The 14,440-nt window shown below is 46.5% G+C and overlaps 1 protein-coding gene across 2 annotated transcripts in view; it reads left to right on the top strand.

The window, feature by feature from the left end:
- The window catches only part of ADAMTS12 (ADAM metallopeptidase with thrombospondin type 1 motif 12), a 639,247-nt gene that overhangs the window by 601,390 nt on the left and 23,417 nt on the right, over positions 1-14,440 (top strand). For both annotated transcript variants that reach the window (XR_012321927.1, XM_073681470.1), the window contains exon 23: positions 11,532-11,685. Coding sequence is in view for 1 of the 2 variants with exons in the window: in XM_073681470.1 (XP_073537571.1) it covers positions 11,532-11,685 (154 nt within the window). In the remaining variant the exon portion in view is untranslated. The remainder of the gene's footprint in view (positions 1-11,531; positions 11,686-14,440) is intronic.

The raw sequence follows: 14,440 nt of genomic DNA, 5'->3' as shown, positions 1-14,440 counted from the left end.
GAAGCAGTTAATAGTCATAAACTAAGAACCTACTTCTTTTAACCATTAGATATGCTTAATAGATTTTCTAAACCAAACAACCCCTTTAAATGCTTCATATATTTTATTATTATTATTATTATTATTATTATCATCATTATTATTATTTGCATAATTGATATGAATTGAATTTTTTTTATAAACTAATACTATATAGTATATGTATTATTGTTACTATTATTTTATTAGTAGTAGCAGTATTGTATATTATATGAATTATCTGAACTATTAGCTTTAAGTAAAATATGTATTATAATAATTATATGCATTATTAGTTTGAATAAAAATATTTGATTATTATATAGTATTATGCATATATGTTTATTAGTATTTTAACATTTCTTTAAATTATGATTATTGTTATTATGTGTATTCTTACTATTTGTTATAATCATATCCATGTATGATATGTATTTTTATAATAATAAAATATTATTCCTGTTACTATTATTATATATAGCATTTACATGAGACCATTTCAGCGATCACATAAGCCATTTATCATCCATTCTAACTACGAGCTGCGATTAACCGTATTTAAAATGATTTACTCCTACATGAAGAATTAGAAACGTCAAAAAAGTGCGAGCGCTCTGCTTTCTACTCTCCTTTATAATCACTCGTAGAAATGATCAGACAATTCCCAGTGATCGGAATTATTTTGTCTATAATTATTTTTGAAGCTTCTATTATAAACTGTTTTTTTAATTGACCCTTGTGTCACCAGGACTTTGTGTTTATGTTAATTTATGTTACATATTGTAAAATGTACATCAAATATTTCTTCCAAGGAGAGTTATATCCTCAGTGTACGAGACCCAGGTCATCCCTAATTGTGACGTGCTTTACGTGGCCCCAGATCGCTGTGCGAATCCTCCAGGTCTTATTAGGTGATAGAACATTGCTAATCGTCATGTAATACCGGCAAATGTCATCGACAGCGTCAGGAGGACAGAGACCTTAACAGAACTCAGACAGCCATTATAAGTCTACGTGGTCCATTGACCACTTGAATCCATCATACAATTATGACCAAAAAGCATATTTTCATATTTCAGTGAATGTTTCGCAATTATTCACATAAGATATCTTAAAATATTACAGTTCTTATACTGTAACAGAGCACAACAGTGGCCACAATAGGCTGACACTTCCTAATTATTGCAGCCCACTTGTCATCTTTGCTGTATAGACTGGGGCTGGATAAGCAGAGTCATCTCATTATGACAAACAGTCAAAAATGTTAAAATCCAATATATTTTATCCTTCTTTCCCCAAAACAATAAACTTCCCAGAACTGTCAGGAGGTTCCCATACAGTTAGGTCCATATATATTTGGACAGAGACAACATTTTTCTAATTTTGGTTCTAGACATTACCACAATGAATTTTAAACAAAACAATTCAGATGCAGTTGAAGTTCAGACTTTCAGCTTTCATTTGAGGGTGTCCACATTAAAATTGGATGAAGGGTTTAGGAGTTTCAGCTCCTTAACATGTGCCACCCTGTTTTTAAAGGGACCAAAAGTAATTGGACAGATTAAATAATTGTAAATAAAATGTTCATTTCTAGTACTTGGTTGAAAACCCTTTGTTGGCAATGACTGCCTGAAGTCTTGAACTCATGGACATCACCAGACGCTGTGTTTCCTCCTTTTTGATGCTCTGCCAGGCCTTCACTGCGGTGGTTTTCAGTTGCTGTTTGTTTGTGGGCCTTTCTGTCTGATGTTTAGTCTTTAACAAGTGAAATGCATGCTCAATTGGGTTGAGATCAGGTGAGTGACTTGGCCATTCAAGAATACTCCACTTCTTTGCTTTAATAAACTCCTGGGTTGCTTTGGCTTTATGTTTTGGGTCATTGTCCATCTCTAGTATGAAACGACGATCAATCAGTTTGGCTGCATTTGGCTGGATCTGAGCACACAGTATGGCTCTAAATTAGAGATGAGCGTTGTTCGACTCGAACTGTTCGCCAATCTCAAATTCGAGCTGTTTTGGGCGGTGTTCGAGCCGTTCGGCGAACACGAACGATTTGAGAAAAATTCGGCTGTTCGAGGTTATGTTCGATAACTGTTCGTGCACCAAAATCATAACTGGATTTTTTCTCAGTAATGATGAAAATAAATGTTAATACGCAGTTTGAGTGTACAGCGGGGCGGGGGGAGGGGCAGGGGATGGATCTCTGCAGGAATAATGAAGATCTCCATTTTTTTTTCTCTTTCCCGCATTTGCAGTGGGGAGGTGCAATCTGTCAGCCTATCAGCAGCGCACACACGGATCAAACTGCTTTTTTTCACACAAGCAAGGGCATGTGTCATTGGCATTGTATGTCACATGTCCGTGCCCTATAAGACCAAGCCATTTTCCCCGTCGCCACCATTTTCTCACTGCTGCAGCTGCGTGTTAGACGGCACCGCTGTTGCTGTGTGCGCTATACCTTGTTAATTTCAAGCCAATTTTCGCACAAATCTACAGATAGCCTGGGAGTAGGGAATAGTTGTGATTGCAGTCCTTTTAAGGACTAGGTTACATCATTTCCTACGACTTTTATCAGGCTGGTCTGTGCTCTTAAATAGATAGGTTGTGGGAGTAAAGACTAATTGTAATTGCAGTCCTTTTCAGGACTAAGTTACATCAGTTCCTATCAGTTTTTGCCAGGCAGGTCTGTGCCAGTGCTGTGCAAGTTTTTTTCACAGCATTTGGCTGAATCTAGCAAAGCTAATCCTTTTTGGCCTATTGCAGAGTGTGTTAGTCAGTGGAGTAGCCTATCTGTGTTGCAAGATATACCACCTGTGTATAGAATACCAATTTTTTTACTGCACCTAGTGAAGTAAAACCTTTTGGGCATAGCATCATTCTATTAGTCCATCTATACTGACCTCCATAAGGTTGCAAATTGAATATAATTTTTTTCTGCATCTAGCTCTGAAAAAATATTTGTCCTTCTAGCAGTGTGTGGGACTTGTTCTATTAGTCCATCTATACTGACCTCCATCAGGTTGCAAATTCAAAATAATTTTTTGTCTGCATCTAGCTCTGAAAAAATATTTGGCCTTCTAGCAGTGTGTGGGACTTGTTCTATTAGTCCATCTATACTGACCTCCATCAGGTTGCAAACTGAATATAATTTTTTTCTGCATCTACCTCTGAAAAAATATTTGGGCTTCTAGCAGTGTGTGGGACTTGTTCTATTAGTCCATCTATACTGACCTCCATCAGGTTGCAAATTGAATATAATTTTTTTCTGCATCTAATCCAGCCAATAGTTTTGGCCTAATACCACAGTTTGGCCACTCAGCTCTGCTCGGTTCCCATCCATTGTTTTTTTGTGCAAACAACTCCAGAGTTGTGAATTAGTTAACCACCAAAATGAGTGGAAAAAGGCCTGCTGCTGGTGGAAAGGGGAATAGGCGTATTGAGAAGGGGAAAAAAGGTTGTGTCCGTGGGGTAGGTGTTAAAGCAACAGTAACATCTGCAGAAGAAAGACCATCTTCCAGCCAAACTAAAATGTCTACTTCTTTTAGCGGACAATGTGATAAGATCCCTTTCTTACGGCCACGCCAATCGCTACAAATTCCAGATGAGGCACAAAAACAGCAGCTGCTTCAACGGATATCAAGTGCTCCTTTAAGTGGGCTCTCCTCCACCTCAACTTCAACATCACAAATACTCCAGTCCTGAAAGGTGTCACCCCAATTGCACTTGCTTCCTCACAGCTCCCAAATCTCCAGCTGCCCGTCTGAGTATGAGGTAGAACAGATGGTTGAGTCTGCAGAGCTGTTTACTCATACTATAGCCTGGGAATCAGAGGTCGACTCCAGCGCTTCTGTAAATCCAGACGAGGAAATGATCTGCACTGATGCCCAGAATCTTTATGAGTCGGATCCAGGACCAGACGCTGAAGGTTCTGACCATAATGTAGACCCTCATTCCCAAACTGTAACTCCTGTTGGTGGAGACAATGAGGAAGACGATGATGAGACTCAAATACCTGATTGGAGCGACAACTTTAGTTTTTTGTCAGGGCAGGAACAGGTTGGCTCTGAGGACGACGGGTGTGATAACGCACAGGGTGATGATGATGAGGTCGGAGATCCCACTTACTGTCAACCCACAGTCAGCCAAGAGATGAGGTCAGCAGAGGAGGTGGAGGAGGATGCTAGTGACGACGAGGTCAGGTTGCGCCTTCCTGGACAGAGACGTAGTACTGGAAGCACGTCAACAACTGCATCCTCAAACACAACTCTGCCTCTCACCACAAGTCGTGGTGGCTCTTCAGGTCGCATGGGTGCTAAGTCTTGCATAGCCTGGGCATTTTTTCAGATCGATAAAGATGACCCAACTCGTGTTATCTGTAACATTTGTCAGCAAAAGCTAAGTAGAGGCCAAAAAATACAGAGTTTGAGTACTTCATGCATGAACCGGCACATGGACATGAAGCATAAGTTGCAGTGGGAAGCTCACTGCGCTACAATGCGGCCTAGCCGGCCGGGCCAACCACCGTCTGCCATATCTTGTGCATCCGCGGCCTCTTCATCCTCTGTGACTGGGGGGACAGCAGTCACACCTGTTTTGGGGCGCAGACCTGCCACCTCTTTACCCGCAACAGCCAGCGTGATTGGCAGGTCATCATTTTCTTTGGAGGTGGTAACACCAGCTGGTGTTGAGCGCTGTCCGACATCGATAGCACCACCTTTGGATCAAGGCAACCTAACATGTCCGCCTGCATCTTCCTCACAGACCGGCAGTTTGCCGGGGACACCCTTATCAACCCCGTCTAAGCACAATAGCCAGCCCTCGGTCCCTCAGATGTGGACAAGTAAAAGACCATTTCCTCCTAGCCATGAGAAAGCTAAGAGGTTGAATTTCACCATCTGCAAGCTCTTGGCTACAGAAATGCTGCCTTTCCGCCTGGTGGACACAGAGGATTTTCGAGACCTTATGTCCGTCGCAGTGCCCCAGTACCAGATGCCCAGTCGGCACTACTTCTCAAAGAAAGGTGTGCCTGCGCTCCACCGGCATGTCGCACACAACATCACCGCTTCTTTGAGAAACTCTGTGTGTGACAGAGTGCATTTCACCACAGACACTTGGACAAGTAGGCATGGACAGGGGCGTTACATGTCGCTGACTGGGCACTGGGTAACTATGGTGACAGCAGGACAAGGGGCTGCTGTCCAAGTCTTGCCGTCTCCACGAGTTGTGCGTCAATCCTCTTTATCTCAAAGTTCCTCCACTGCTTCTGCCTCCTCAACCTCCTCTCGGTCCTCCACCTGCACCCAAAGCCTGTCTGGTCATGCCACAAGCTTTCTAACTGCGCAGAAGGTTATTCCTGCCATAGAAAGGGATGCACGCATGCAGGAGTATCAGCAGAGACTGTTGCAGAATCTTACATGTGCTTTTCCACAAAACACCAGTGGTGCACGTACTGAATCTCACAGTTCCAACTTGCCAACCGTGGGACCGTCGAGTGTTCAGCACTCAAACCGTAACAGAAACACAGTATCTGCTCGTAACATCAATTTTGCTGGAATCATTTCACCACTTTTTTAGCCCATCCTTTGCAAGGCCACAGGAGACAAGAAGTCTGACACATAGTCAACGCCTAGAGACGATGGTACAGGAGTATCTCCAAGTAAACATTGAAGCCATGACTGTGTCACTGGACCCTTGCTCTTTTTGGGCTTCCAATCTGGATAAATGGCCGGAGCTAGCCACTTACGCCTTGGAGATCTTGTCATGCCCCGCAGCCAGCGTTCTGTCTGAACGTGTGTTCAGCGCTGCTGGTGGTGTGCTGACAGATAAGCGCACGCGGCTCTCCACTGATAATGTAGACAGACTCACGTTTATAAAGATGAACAAATCATGGATCCAAAACGACTTTTCTACCCCTGTGTCATCCTGAGGAGAGTAAAAGCTTGATGATTGGTTAAAATCACCTCACCAACCATTTTAAGCTTTCAAATTACTAATCATGTTTATCTGTATCTTGGCTGGAAAATTATTTGGGCTTTGTAGCAGTGTGCAGCACTGATTCTATTAGGCCATCTATACTAAGCTCCACCAGATTTAAAATTACTAATCATGTTTATCTGTATCTTGGCTGGAAAATAATTTGGGCTTTGTAGCAGTGTGCAGTACTGATTCTATTAGGCCATCTATACTAAGCTCCACCAGATTTAAAATTAATAATAATTTTTAGCTGCATCTAGCCCGGAAAATAATTTTGGGGCTCCGAGATGCGCAAGACACATAAGTGCCTTCTTGCTGCACTACCTGCAACATGACCCTCAGATTGTCAGAATTCGAAGTAATCCTGACTCTTAGATCCCCCACACTCTTCGATCAACATTTTCATTTCAATAAAGACCAAAAAAATGGTCATTTTTGAAATTATAAGCATTAGCAGGTTATTAGAAACTGAAATCAAACAGTTTTCAACTCAAAACCCTATTCTAGGTGATGTTACATTTGCACATAGGACCCCTTGTTCGAAAGGAGCTTCTGAACTCTCTCGTCCATTGAATTTGTCAGGTTTTGGATGGTTTCTGCTTCAATTGTTTTGCATGAGGACAGAATACCCTCCCAGAGCTGTTGCTTAGATGTGAACTGCCTCCCGCCATCATAGACACTCCTTTTGATGATGCTCCAGAGGTTCTGAATGGGGTAGAGGTCAGCCAGAGATGCAGATGTGTTATGTGCAGCATGAGACGGTGCATTATCATGCATAAAAATGCTCTTGCTGTGGAATACACGGTTCTTCTTCTTGAACCATGGCAGGAAGTGCTGTTTGAGAAACTCCACATACATTATGGAGTTCATCTTTACCCCTTCAGGGATCCTAAAGGGGCCGACAATCTCTCTCCCCATGATTCCAGCCCAAAACATTACTCCACCTCCTCCTTGTTGGCGCTGTAGCCGTGTTTGCGTGGGGTGTCTATCAACCAGCCATCCTCCACTCCATCCATCTGGACCATCGAGCGTTGCCGGCACTCATCCGTGAACAAAACAGTTTTGAAATCAGTCTTCATGAAATGTTTGGCCCACTGGAGCTGTTTCTGCTTGTGTGAAGTGGATAGAGGAGGTCGACAGGATGGCGTATGCACAGCTGCAAACCTCTGAAGGACCCTGCATCTTGTTGTTCAGGGGACGTTGGAGGCACCAGCAGCTTCAAAAACTTGTCTGCTGCTATGACAAGGCTTTTTTGCCGCTGCTCTTTTAACCTGACATAATTGCCTGTAGGAAAGAGTCCTCAATTTGCCCTATCAGCACGCACACGTGTGTACTGTGAATCAGCTACATACTTCTTGATTGCCAAGACACTTCATCCTGATCATCGCACAATGTTGATTGTAGTCATGCCTTGACCTAAACACTCCACAATTTGTTGCTTCTCAGCAGCCGACACATCCTTTTTCTTTCCCATTTTGGCAGAAAATGTAGGCTGCTTAATAATGTGGGACAGCCTTCTTAAGTAGTCTTGCCTTTCATTGGACACACCTGCCAAACTAATTAGCACAGGTGTCTGCAATTGCTTACAGTGATATAAAGAGCCCTGACACACATCACCATCAATGAGTTTAACTGACAAACAAACAAATTCTTCCCTTATCACTCCTAAACACTTTTTGCATAATAATTTGGAACACAGTGTACATGTGCTTTTCCACAAAACACCAGTGGTTCACGTAGTGAATCTTACAGTTCTAACTTGCCAACCGTGGTCTGTATGGAGTTGTTCAATAAAGGGCCCAAAATTAAGATAATATAGATGGGAGAGGTCTCTATGAATAGGAATTCCTAAGTATTTGATACCCTGTGAGGGCCAGGCAAAGGGAAAGTTGGACTGGATGGAATCCTGTATGGATTTGGGGAGGGAGACATCGAGGGCCTCAGACTTCGCTGCATTGATTTTAAAATTTGACCATGTAACAAAGTGATCTATTTCAGCCATAACAGCAGGGATGGATATATGTGATTGAGTGATATATACTAGGACATCATCAGCAAATAGAGAGCACTTGTACTCGGTGCCTCCCACCTCAATCCACCTAATATTGGGGTTATGGCGAATTGATGAGAGCAGGTGCTCCGTCACTAGGATGTATAAGAGAGGGGACAGAGGACATCCCTGCCTTGTCCCATTGGTGATTGTGAAAGGTGATGAAAATGTTCTGACGCACCCCCTGGGCCTTGGGACACCCGGAGCCGGACCCTTTTTGGTGGATGCTGGTGGTTGTAGTCTCCGTGGCGGCGACCCGGTTCCGTGGCTCAGGGCGGTCAAACCAGTGGCGGAACTATTTATGTGGTTTTGATGTTTAAATGTCCGACTACGCCACCCGTGGATTGCGGTCAGAGTGAACCGCCGCTACAGGGCAGACCGCTAAGGCTGGTGTTGTGGGTGCAGCAGAGCGTAGCATAACTCCCCACGGGAGGAGTATAGCCTCAGGGCAGTGTATGCGGAGGATGGGGGTGATGGTGCAGGGCAGCAGCAGTAACGACACGGAGTCAGTGATGCAGTCCAGGGCCTTTACTCACAGTTCTTATTATCCAGACCACGTCTGCAGGTAACGGCTGCCCACGTCGTACTGTGCTCACCAGGTGAGGGGCTCAGGCAACTCCCAGATAACTTTGGAGCGCTTCACAGGACCCCCTTTGTGTGTCCTTTTTCTGGCCTTTCTTACCAACCCTTCTGTCCGGCTTCCTCGGGCCTCCTCTTGGTAAACTTGGCGCCAGTTTCCCTGACCCTATGTGGTGCCTTCCTAGCGGGTGTAGCGAGGGGCTGCGCCACATAAAATGTCACAGTCTCCGGTTTCTAGCTGAGGGTCGTTTCCCGCCTCCACTAGTTTCGGGGACCGGTCTCCCCCTTTGGCCTGACCCCTCCACGCAGGTGGATTAGGGCGTGCGATGGCGACCCGCCCGTCCGCACCCCTGGCATCCCTTCGTTCCTCGTTCCTGGAGCCTTCTCCGCTCCTCTTCCTTCCTTCTCCCTCTTCCAGGCCTGGGCCTCTGTTACTAGGCCCGCCTCCGGAGCAGAGTTCATGCAGAGCCCCTGCTCCCTGTCACTTCTGCTCAGACTTCTCTGCACTGAACTAAGATGGTGCCCACCTTTTATACTCCCTTCTCAATGCACCCAGGAACTGCTTCCTCCCTGCTCCTGCACTACAGGGTTCCCCTTCCTCAGTGTTCCCTCCCCCCACTCCAGCCAGGGACAGGGACTGTCGTGCCCATCTCAGGGGCATATTGGTCGCCCTGCCCCACGGCAATGTGGTGTAATGCATGCAGGTGTCGGGTCCTGATCCACACTCCATCCTTACCTGAGAGTGAGATATCACACCTCTGGGTGAGGTGCAATACCTCTGTAGCAACCGAGCCCTCAGGGTGCTACAGTTCCATTTATCTTCAGCCTAGGTGACGTATTGCGATACAGGGCCGTGATTTTGGCTATAAAAGGGTCCCCTAGACTCCTACCCCAAACTTTTTAAGAGAATAATATATGGCGTGCCAGGAGACTCTATGGAATGCTTTCTCAGCATCCAACGAGAGTATCTAATTACAAATTTTTAACTGCATCTAGCCCAGGAAATACTTTGTGCCTAGTAGCAGTGTCTGCTAGTCAGCGGATTATCCCGGCTGTTAAGCAAGCTACAACACCTGTAGTTTGGACACTTAATTTTTTCAAAGGAAATGCTTCGGGACCACGGGATACTCAGTGAAGAGCATCAGGAGGCACCCCAAGGCATAGGGGCTGGGACTGGCAGTAGGATGCCTTGCGGTGGACAGCCGAGCTCGATCCTTATAAAAGCTTTTTAACTGCAGCAGTTTTAGTGGACGCTACTGGAGCTGGAATTACACGGCTGCTGGCATGAGACTTGCCCTCCAATAGATCCTTGTAAATGGATTTAAAGTGTATTCATTCAAATTAGAGAGACAATTTAAATTAAAAAGCTTAGAGCTGCCTCCACCACAGGGGGGCTCTCTCGACCCACCAGCGGACAGGCACCAGTATTGGGAGAGGGGGGCTGGCCGTCAGGGTTCACCGCGGCTCTGGCACAAACCCAGCGACACGGAGGTAGCACGGGCAGGAGCAGACTGGCCGTGTCGGCTTCTCACTTTTTGGATTTCAGAAGGGCATGACATGCCTATATCTGTGTCTCCCCCTCCTTTTACTCCTCCACCTCTTTTCTTTTCGCATGACTATATGTACTTGTCACTTTTCCATGTGTTAGTTGTGTCTTCTGAGCAGTTTGTCAGCTTTTGGACACCTTTGAAGGTGTTTTCTATGTGTTTCTATGTGTTTTTGTTTGCCTGCCATTGGTTTTAATGGTGTTCGAAGGTGTTCGACGAACAGTTTGGCGAACACACGGGTGTTCGACGAACCGAACCGAACTCGAACACTACGGGGGTGGCTCAACACTACTCTGAATACATCAGAATTCATTCGGCTGCTTCTGTCCTGTGTCACATCATTAAGAAACACTAGTGACCCAGTGCCACTGGCAGCCATGCATGCCCAAGCCATCACACTGCCTCAGCCGTGTTTTACAGATGATGTGGTATGCTTTGGATCATGAGCTGTACCACGCCTTCGCCATACTTTTCTCTTTCCATCATTCTGGTAGAGGTTGATCTTGGTTTCATCTGTCCAAAGAATGTTCTTCCAAAACTGTGCTGGCTTTTTTAGATGTTTTTTAGCAAAGTCCAGTCTAGCCTTTTTATTCTTGATGCTTATGAGTGGCTTGCACCATGCAGTGAAGCCTCTGTAGTTACTTTCATGCAGTCTTCTCTTTATGGTAGATTTGGATATTGATACGCCTACCTCCTGGAGAGTGTTGTTCACTTGGTTGGCTGTTGTGAAGGGGTTTTTCTTCACCATGGAGATTATTCTGCGATCATCCACCACTGTTGTCTTCCGTGGGCGCCCAGGTCTTTTTGCATTGATGAGTTCACCAGTGCTTTCTTTCTTTCTCAGGATGTACCAAACTCTAGATTTTGCCACTCCTAATATTGTAGCAATTTCTCGGATGGGTTTTTTCTGTTTTTGCAGCTTTAGGATGGCTTGTTTCACCTGCATGGAGAGCTCCTTTGATTGTCTTCAGTGATTGCATGACATAACAATGTCACACGATCCCCTGGAGAGCCAGTGCTGACACCACTGGAACTGTGGTGGCATCAGAGGTGACCATATGTTTTATTATAAGGAGGAACATAAGGATTGAAAATATTTGGGTAATTAAGTCCTTGCGCATAAATATCTAATGGGCTTCATACATGAAAACAGCTTGTAATGTGTTTCTCCAAGGACATAATATCGAAAGTGGAAAAAAGACACAAAGATTACAGCAGATCGTGATACAAGGTGTGTAATTACATGGAATCTCAGCCGTGTTTTACGTCTATCCATTATATCCCAAAATTGCTTTAAGTTATAACTATAAGAAATCGGAGCACATATGAAAAGTAGAATTCACTTTGTGTAATGTCTATTCCAGTGTTCGGTATCGTGTGGTGAGGGCGTCCAGCAAAGAACCGTACGGTGTGTCGACACCGATAATAACCGGACCGTGAACAGCAGTGATTGCGCAAAAGAACCAAAACCTCAGGAAAGTCATTTGTGCAATTTCCAGGAATGCGCTAAAGTCCCAGGTAAGTTTCAAGGACAGAGATGCAAAAAAAAAGATGCGCTCTACTGGGCTCTCTCAGTTGAGTGAGCCTCATCTACATCTCAGAAGCTTGTAAGTCCACTCCAGTATAAAGCAGAAATGCCATTATAAATGGAAGGCTACAGTCGCACTATTAGCATTTGGATAGTTTTTGGTGTTGCAGATTTTCTGCACCAAAAGCTAAGTTAAGTTACTTTCACTGAGTTTTTTCTCATTTTTTCCGCTGTGTTTTTTTTCTCATTTCGGCATGTCAAACACTACTTTGTTTTTTGATGCTTTGTGTTACTTAGCTTTCATAAAGCTGTATTGTGCTGTCATATGTGAACTAAAGGCATTTTTAATGCTTATCTGCTGTGGAAACTCAATAAAAATGTATATGCGTTCTTTACCTGCAGATTTGGGGAAGATCTGCAAATAAAACGCATATTTGCCTCAAGAGAAATTAACATGTTGCGGATTTCAAAATCGCACCGCAGGACAGTTTCCGCAGTGTTAATAAAAGCATAGCAAACATGAGAGTTATATAAATCCCATATAGTTTATACTGTAATATACTACATTTATTATGCACGGAAATACACAGCAGAAAAAGCGCATAAAATACTCATCATGGTCGCTTAGCCAATAGACAGAACCAGTTCTTCACCACAGAGGCTGATAGGTTTCCTGTGCAATTAGCGCATATGCACAGTGCTCCGAGGGGGAGGGGCCATCCTCTGCACACAGGAAATCTTGGCTCCGAGGGGGAGGGGCCATCCTCTGCACACAGGAAATCTTGGCTCCGAGGGGGAGGGGCCATCCTCTGCACACATGAAATCTTGGCTCCGAGGGGGAGGGGCCATCCTCTGCACACAGGAAATCTTGGCTCCGAGGGGGAGGGGCCATCCTCTGCACAAAGGAAATCTTGGCTCCGAGGGGGAGGGGCCATCCTCTGCACACAGGAAATCTTGGCTCCGAGGGGAGGGGCCATCCTCTGCACAAAGGAAATCTTGGCTCCGAGGGGGAGGGGCCATCCTCTGCACAAAGGAAATCTTGGCTCCGAGGGGGAGGGGCCATCCTCTGCACACATGAAATCTTGGCTCCGAGGGGGAGGGGCCATCCTCTGCACACAAGAAACCTTGGCTCCAAGGGGGAGGGGCCATCCTCTGCACACAGGAAATCTTGGCTCCGAGGGGGAGGGGCCATCCTCTGCACACATGAAATCTTGGCTCCGAGGGGAGGGGCCATCCTCTGCACAAAGGAAATCTTGGCTCTGAGGGGGAGGGGCCATCCTCTGCACACATGAAATCTTGGCTCCGAGGGGGAGGGGCCATCCTCTGCACACATGAAATCTTGGCTCCAAGGGGAGGGGCCATCCTCTGCACACATGAAATCTTGGCTCCAAGGGGGAGGGGCCATCCTCTGCACACAGGAAATCTTGGCTCCAAGGGGGAGGGGCCATCCTCTGCACACAGGAAATCTTGGCTCCTTTGGGGGAGGAACAATCCTCTGCCCACAGGAAATCTTGGCTCTGAGGGGGAGGGGCCATCCTCTGCACACAGGAAATCTTGGCTCTGAGGGGGAGGGGTCATCCTCTGCACACATGAAATCTTAGCTCCGAGAGGGAGGTGCCATCCTCTGCACACAGGAAATCTTGGCTCCGAGGGGGAGGGGCCATCATCTGCACACAGGAAATCTTGGCTCCTTGGGGGGAGGAACAATCCTCTGCACACAAGAAATCTTGGCTCCGAGGGGGAGGGTCCATCATCTGCACACAGGAAATCTTGGCTCCTTGGGGGGAGGAACAGTCCTCTGCGCACAAGAAATCTTGGCTCCGAGGGGGAGGGGCCATCCTCTGCACACAAGAAACCTTGGCTCCGAGGGGGAGGGGCCATCCTCTGCACACAGGAAATCTTGGCTCCGAGGGGGAGGGGCCATCCTCTGCACAAAGGAAATCTTGGCTCCGAGGGGGAGGGGCCATCCTCTGCACACATGAAATCTTGGCTCCGAGGGGGAGGGGCCATCCTCTGCACACAGGAAATCTTGGCTACGAGGGGGAGGGGCCATCCTCTGCACAAAGGAAATCTTGGCTCCGAGGGGGAGGGGCCATCCTCTGCACACATGAAATCTTGGCTCCGAGGGGGAGGGGCCATCCTCTGCACACATGAAATCTTGGCTCCAAGGGGAGGGGCCATCCTCTGCACACATGAAATCTTGGCTCCAAGGGGGAGGGGCCATCCTCTGCACACAGGAAATCTTGGGTCCAAGGGGGAGGGGCCATCCTCTGCACACAGGAAATCTTGGCTCCTTTGGGGGAGGAACAATCCTCTGCACAAAGGAAATCTTGGCTCTGAGGGGGAGGGGCCATCCTCTGCACACAGGAAATCTTGGCTCTGAGGGGGAGGGGTCATCCTCTGCACACATGAAATCTTAGCTCCGAGAGGGAGGTGCCATCCTCTGCACACAGGAAATCTTGGCTCCGAGGGGGAGGGGCCATCATCTGCACACAGGAAATCTTGGCTCCTTGGGGGGAGGAACAATCCTCTGCACACAAGAAATCTTGGCTCCGAGGGGGAGGGGCCATCATCTGCACACAGGAAATCTTGGCTCCTTGGGGGGAGGAACAGTCCTCTGCGCACAAGAAATCTTGGCTCCGAGGGGGATGGGCCATCCTCTGAACAGAGAAAATCTTGGCTCTGAGGGGTAGGAACCATCCGCTGGATACAGGAGCTCCGATCGGGAGGGACCATCCTCTAGAC

The sequence above is a fragment of the Phyllobates terribilis genome, unplaced genomic scaffold (genome assembly GCF_046119375.1).
Source record: "Phyllobates terribilis strain yellow unplaced genomic scaffold, ASM4611937v1 Scaffold_1__5_contigs__length_1240528914, whole genome shotgun sequence".
In the NCBI taxonomy this organism is placed as follows: Eukaryota; Metazoa; Chordata; class Amphibia; order Anura; family Dendrobatidae; genus Phyllobates; species Phyllobates terribilis.
Note: the sequence above shows the minus strand (reverse complement) of the source record. Positions and strands in the feature narration are given on the sequence as shown.